Source organism: Eleutherodactylus coqui, chromosome 10, assembly GCF_035609145.1.
Source record: "Eleutherodactylus coqui strain aEleCoq1 chromosome 10, aEleCoq1.hap1, whole genome shotgun sequence".
Taxonomy (NCBI): domain Eukaryota; kingdom Metazoa; phylum Chordata; class Amphibia; order Anura; family Eleutherodactylidae; genus Eleutherodactylus; species Eleutherodactylus coqui.
The window spans coordinates 142,763,674-142,770,650 of NC_089846.1; the positions used below are offsets into that span (position 1 = coordinate 142,763,674).

Consider the following 6,977-nt stretch of genomic DNA (forward strand, 5'->3'; position numbering starts at 1 on the left):
TCAAGGCTTGATCATCATATCATAGTGCACCAGGTAGCCATCATTAAACATGTAAAGCTTGCGATCATTGGAGTTATAGCTCAGACTTTGCACCTTCTCGGTCATCTTTTCCATCATGAAGCTTATCTGCTCTCCCTTTCCAGTCTTGGTGTCAAACATGTAGAAGATTTCCTCAGTCATTGTGCTTACAGAGCGAGTGGCATACAGGACTCCGCACATCATGAAAGTATTGGTCACTTCAGGCTTCATCCGTGTGGTCATCCAGGCCTTATCCACCGTCATGGTGGCAACATTGACCTTACCTACCATCATTACTCCTTTAGCTTCAGTTGTGGTGTATATCACCCAGAGACCCTTCTCATCAGAAGCAAAGTCTATGTCTTGGAAGGAGACTCCAGCGTAGGAGTACTGGTTGTTAAATGCAGCATTGGGTAGAGGCTTTCTCTGGTAGACCCCAGTGCTCAGGCTGACTCTGCATAAATCACGACTGTTGTAGCAGTTGTAGTAGAGGTTGTTGTTGTAGACGATGACTCCTGCACCTTGAGCGGCCAGAGTATGATTCCATTTGTTCTTGATGAGCACAGAGAGGGGCAGGTCGAAGGAGTTCTTGTACAGCTGGATGTCATTTAGGGATGAGTAAACACGTATGGACTCTAGAATTCGGCCATCAGGATTGAGAGCTCCAACCCAGTACATTGACTTCTTAGTGGTGTTCCATGCTGAATCCTTACCCCATGCTCCAGCCTTGAACCCGACTCCCTTCCAGTTAAGTTGCAGAAGGTTGGGTTTGCTGATAGATGATAAGCCACGGTGCTGACAAGATCCTTCAAAGAGAAATAAGATACTGTAATTAGACTTAGGCCAATGATATTTGTGGCTTTTTATTTGTGTGTGTTTGGGGGTATTCATGACACCCTGTATAATACAATGTTGTTGAGGGTGCTGGATGTGCCGAAATATCACTGGCAGGGTTGATTTCCATGGGTAACCATTCAAGAAAGAATATTTGCTGTGCGGTGTTCGGGGGGATTGTAGTTCAGAGGAATATGTTGTTTTCATTCGATACTTGAATATAGTGCAGTTCTGTGATGTAAACTCTAAAGGTCCTTTTCTGAGGCCCAATCTGAGCGGTGTAACTAACACCAATCATCGAGATGGTTTACCTGGCCTTCACATCGGCCAATGCAGATAGTGTAGGGGACGAATAATTGTCCATGTCATCAGTCATACCTCATACTCTTTCGTTGTTGTCAGTAGCAGATAGTTTGTTCCCACAGGTAGTTGTGTTGCCACATGAAAGATGCGATCACGATATGACCAAGCGTTTGCTCATTCATCAGGGGCTTGGTGGCACCTTCACATGGCCCAGTGATCAGACAAACAGATGTTCTTGCCCGATCAGTGGGCCGTGTAAAGCTCTTAATAACAGATCATTCATTAGTACGCCTGAGTTGAATGAGCACATGTAATACCACATTTTTCCTGCAGTGGCCACTGCAGGATAAATGTACAGCTAGTTTCAGTCGATCAGCTGATCGCCAGTGGGCTTAGGTTATTCAGTTGGGATAATCCTTTTTAATTGCACTACATACAGTCTCTGTTAATAGTATGGGTATGCATGAAGTCCTAGCCTGGTCAATGCTACATTTACACTGGGTGAACAAAATCTTGTGAGGGGGAGCTTTATGTATTCAGATTCCTGAGATGTAAATTCTGCACTAAGTAATCATCCCACAGGACTTCTCATTTTGGGTATATGATGACCAACTCACCAAGTGGTACTGTAGGTACTGTAGATTGAGGCTTCATCTTCATATCTTGTTGACAATCTACAAGACGTTTCCTCAGACTCTCCATATCCCTATGGGCTTTGAGGACATTGTTCTTGTCAAGACTTTCCAGCTGTCCAACTGTCTTTGAGATATTCTTTACCTAGAGAACAAATTAATGAAAACATTACTCCAGAAAAGGGCTTTTGGGAGTTACCCTTAGGATGGTCCATGAATATCTGATAGCTATGGGTCAAATCCTTGGAACCCTCACCGATCAGCTGATTGAAGGGGCCACATTGTTTACCATCTGTAGCACCATATATTTTGTAGTGGCAGTGTTTGGTATTGCAATTCAAGTGAATGGGGCAGCTGTAATACCCAACACAACCGCTACAAATAAATTTTGAGCAAGCAACCAGCGAGCACCACAGCCCCTTTCAATTAACTGATTGCTAGGGTGTATCGCGAGTTGGACCTCCACCGATGTGATATCGATGGTCTATCCTCAGGGTAGGCCACTAATATCAAAGTCCCAGAAAATCCCAATTAAGGGATTTTCCTACTAAATGCATTTATCACTTGTCCACAGTATAGGTGACATGTGTGATCACTGGGGTTCCAACCGCTGGGGCCCCCAGTAATCACAAGAACAGCAGTCTGAGTCCCCCAAGTGAACAGCATAGTATTGACCTCTACTCCATTGAATGTTTATGGACACCAAGCATAGTTACTGTTAGATGCAGATGGGATGTACCTCATCATACAGACTTTCCACATGAGCATTGTTTCCACCGACTTTGCCTCTCAGCTGCATGATGGTTTTCTCCATCTCTTTGATCTCCTTCTTTAGAGCTTCAAAGTTAATCTCTGTTAGTTCATCGGGACGCATCTTCTCCAACCTTTCCACTCTCTTGGTTAGGTTCATGAGTTTCTCTATACAGTAGTCCAGTCTGATGTTCTGCTCTTGTATCTACAGAAATATGAAATGGAGGAAAGTTTGAAGTACTTTTTACATGATAGACAATATAATTACAGGGGTTCTGCGAGACTATAACATTGGTGGTCTATCCTTAACCCAGGCCATCAATGTCCGTTCCGTGGAAGTCCAGCCTACGTGACTGGGACAAACATTTGTGCTAATTGGCATTCACGTCTCAGTGCCACATTATCCCCCAATTTTTGTTACGCTGGCAATACTGATTCTAGCCCCAAGAACATTCAGCGGTGTCAACCTTGGTGCCCAGCACTAGTAATGGTTTCATTAGCAGACAGTACTCACACTATGATCACATCAAAGGGATCCCACCTTTCGGCTATTCCTCATAGTTGCTCCATGAAGACGTTTGGCATAGAGTGGAGAACTCATGAGTGTGCCCACCATGGTGAGGCTTCATTCACATTGGTGCTAGGACACCATTAGGACTTTTGTCGTTCAGCTCTGTTATAGGAACAGACCAATGAATAGTGGCAGTGCTGGAGCTGTCATATGGCAGACACTGTAGGTGCCTCATCAACCCCATTGACTCTAATGAGATTTGTTGGGTTTCTTACTTGGTGTCTCCCATTTACCAGAAAGAAGAAATAGCGCTGTATACTGCGCTATATGTCCTGTATTTTGATGGAATCTGCAATGGAGGCTCTGGAGAATACCTTCAATGCAGATGTGAAGCAGACGTTACCACTGCACAGGTCACCAGGCGTACTGTCATGGAGGTTTGTCTATAGTCGTTTACATGGTACTTGTTATTTCATTGTTGCTGTGTCTTTAAGAAGGGACAGGAACAAAAGAAGAGGAGAGATTTAGGCGTGCCGAAAAAGGGACGTCAGTCTGATAGGGCTGTGGTAATGAGCAGTAACTCCTGTGAGCCACTACAGGACCTACAGACTGAGAAAGCCATTGAGAGGCGCTACCATGAAACCAGGACATCCGAATAGTTAGATTTACTGACTCCTCCGCTTGCTTCCCCGTCGAGCCTACCGTATAAACAGATCCAGACAAACCCAAACTTTCGGTGTTAATGGCGTACTCCAGGGCTACTAAAACATGACTGCTTTCTTCCAAACACAGCTCCACCCTTGTCTGTAGGTTTTGTCTGGTATTGCAGCTTCGATGGAGCGGAGCTGCAATACCACACATGACACTGTGGACAAGGATGGCGCTGTGCTTGGAAGAAAGCAGCCATGTTTTTCTAACTCTGGAGTACCTCTTTAAGGCTGGGTTCACACAGGGCGGAATTGCCGCGGAATTTCCATGCAGACTTTCCACACAGAAATTCAGCCAGCAATCTTAAACCCGAGCCTTAGCAGCAAAGTGGATGACATTTGCAAAACTCTCATCCACACGCTGCGGACAGTCCGTTGTGGCCAAGCCGCGATGAAGCTGACATGCCGTGCAGAATTCAAAGCCACAGCATGTCAATTTTATCACCGTTCCCGCTGCACGCTACCCCCTCTATATGGGAAGAGATGGCAGTAGCGTAATACAGGCGGTGAAGCCGCTTCAAAACTCGCTACAGACGGCCCGAGTTTTGAAGCTGCCTTTCTGCCATGGAAAACTCGCAAAGTTTCCGTGTGGTCCCACTGCGGTCATTTACAGCCGTGTAAACGCAGCCTAAGACTGTTATCGTCATCAGCGCAATAAAACTGTTACATTTTGGTTACTTATACGACTTCTCAGTCTCCCTACTAGTCCTTTCCGTGCGTCCGGGTCCTCTTCCAGACCAAGCTTCTAGTGGACCCAGTGTGGCCTGAACCCGAGTTGGAGCTATATTTTACATCAGTGCCCACCATGGAGGAGAGACACAAACCAGCTAACTGAGGTAAGCCCAACCAATCCAGCGGGCCTGTAACTGCACAGCCAACTGCCACTGGCACCACAGTGCTACTGTAGCCCAACTTCAGGAAAGTTCATGCTCACCTTCTGCATTTCATCCTCCACCCGGTTGATCAGATGCTGAGTCTCATCCTCTAGGGCACCAACCCTCTTGGCCGGGAAGGTGCTATCTGGCAGGAGGACTTCACATACACAGTGGTCACCTTCGCTTACCCTCCCTGTAAAATTTCGATTCACCTGTGAATAAAAACCAACAGAGGTTTACATTAAATGAGTGTACAGACTGCAGCATATCACTAAGAGCAGACAATGCAGCGAGCCTCCATATGACCAAAGAGATCTGCTGCTTCCATTGACTCGTATTGGACCTTCACATGGAAAACCCTGCAATATAGGATTGATGATCTCAGCCTTAATGACCCTCGCTAACATGTATGTGTTTGAGAATTAGCTGCCAGTCATACCTTCATCTCTGCCAGCCTCGTCTGCCCAGTTTCTTCATTGCACATGGAAGACTATGGAGTATTAGTTCGCTTTCAGGTGAGCGTATTTTATGGATCTGTTTTACGGACGAGTTACAATATGCTTGTCTGAAACCAGCAGAAGGACTTATTGGGGCTTCTATATGATCTTCCCATGACGTCTATACTGATATTTAACCACTTCTTTGAGATATGAGATAGATAGGAGATAGATAGATAGATAGATAGATAGATAGATAGATAGATAGATAGATAGATAGATAGATAGATAGATAGATAGATAGATAGATAGATAGGAGATAGATAGATAGATAGATAGATAGATAGATAGATAGATAGATAGATAGATAGATAGGAGATAGATAGGAGATAGATAGATAGATAGATAGATAGATAGATAGGAGATAGATAGGAGATAGATAGATAGATAGGAGATAGATAGGAGATAGATAGATAGATAGATAGATAGATAGATAGATAGATAGATAGATAGGAGATAGATAGGAGATAGATAGATAGATAGATAGATAGGAGATAGATAGGAGAGAGATAGATAGATAGATAGGAGATAGATAGGAGAGAGATAGATAGATAGATGGATAGGGGATAGATAGATAGATGGATAGATAGATAGGAGATAGATAGATATAAGATAGATAGATAGGAGATAGATAGATAGATAGATAGATAGATAGATAGATAGATAGATAGATAGATAGATAGATAGATGGATAGGGGATAGATAGATAGATGGATAGATAGATAGGAGATAGATAGATATAAGATAGATAGATAGGAGATAGATAGATAGATAGATAGATAGGAGATAGGAGATAGATAGATAGATGGATAGGGGATAGATAGATAGATGGATAGATAGATAGATAGATAGATAGGAGATAGAGAGATAGGGGATAGATAGATAGGAGATAGAGAGATAGGGGATAGATAGATAGATAGATAGATAGATAGATAGGAGATAGATAGATAGATAGATGGATAGATAGATAGGAGATAGATAGGAGATAGATAGATAGATAGATAGGAGATAGATAGGAGATAGATAGATAGATAGATAGATAGATGATAGATAGATAGGAGATAGATAGATAGATAGATAGATGATAGATAGATAGGAGATAGATAGATAGATAGATAGATAGATTGATAGATAGGAGATTGATAGATAGATGGATAGATAGATAGATAGAACATAGATAGGAGATAGATAGATAGATATAGATAATACCCCACACATTGTGCTGTACTTTGTAACTTTATTCACATTTGGTATTGCAGCACACAGATCTGATATTTTGCACATTTCAGGTGTATTTACTAAATAAACTAAAGCAAACATGAAACACTGGAAATGACTGACAGAATGGAAGCCATATATACAAATGCTGCGGAGCCACAGCTTTAAAGTCACATTTCCTTTATAAATGCAGTAATAAGAGAAATCCTCCTAAAGGGTAAGATCACACAGGCCGGCCGATCACGACCGGGTTTGAGTCCGCATGCTGGAGCCCACAGCAGAATCCGGCTCTGACCGTGGACAGCGACCCCGCGTACCTTCCCTTTTCTGTATTGTGCATGACAACAGACACTCGCTGTCGGTCATGCAGATGACCGCGGACGCTCGCTGTCGGTCATGCAGATGACTGCGGACACTCGCTGTCGGTCATGCAGATGACCGTGGACGCTCTCTGTCGGTCATGCAGATGACCGTGGACGCTCTCTGTCGGTCATGCAGATGACCGCGGACGCTCACTGTCGGTCATGCAGATGACCGTGGACGCTCTCTGTCGGTCATGCAGATGACCGTGGACGCTTTCTGTCGGTCATGCAGATGACTGCGGACGCTCGCTGTCGGTCATGCAGATGACC

The 6,977-nt window shown here is 43.9% G+C and overlaps 1 protein-coding gene across 1 annotated transcript; it reads right to left on the minus strand.

Moving 5' to 3' along the window:
* LOC136581168 (olfactomedin-like) lies at positions 1-5,114 on the minus strand. Its single transcript, XM_066582150.1, has 5 exons — positions 5,070-5,114; positions 4,690-4,842; positions 2,527-2,742; positions 1,773-1,932; positions 1-824 (listed from the first exon to the last, which is right to left on the minus strand). The coding sequence occupies exons 1-5, from the start codon at positions 5,112-5,114 to the stop codon at positions 1-3; spliced, it is 1,398 nt and encodes a 465-aa protein (XP_066438247.1).
* Positions 5,115-6,977: the final 1,863 nt, after the last annotated feature.

What these genes read in the sequence shown, in the direction of transcription:
- LOC136581168 (XM_066582150.1), bottom strand. Translation starts at nt 5,114, where the DNA reads ATGTGCAATGAAGAAACTGGGCAGACGAGGCTGGCAGAGATGAAG. An exon ending in TGGAGGATGAAATGCAGAAG is followed by an intron (nt 2,743 to 4,689) that starts GTGAGCATGAAC and finishes ATATTTCTGTAG; the next exon opens with ATACAAGAGCAGAACATCAG. An exon ending in TGGAAAGTCTGTATGATGAG is followed by an intron (nt 1,933 to 2,526) that starts GTACATCCCATC and finishes TTTGTTCTCTAG; the next exon opens with GTAAAGAATATCTCAAAGAC.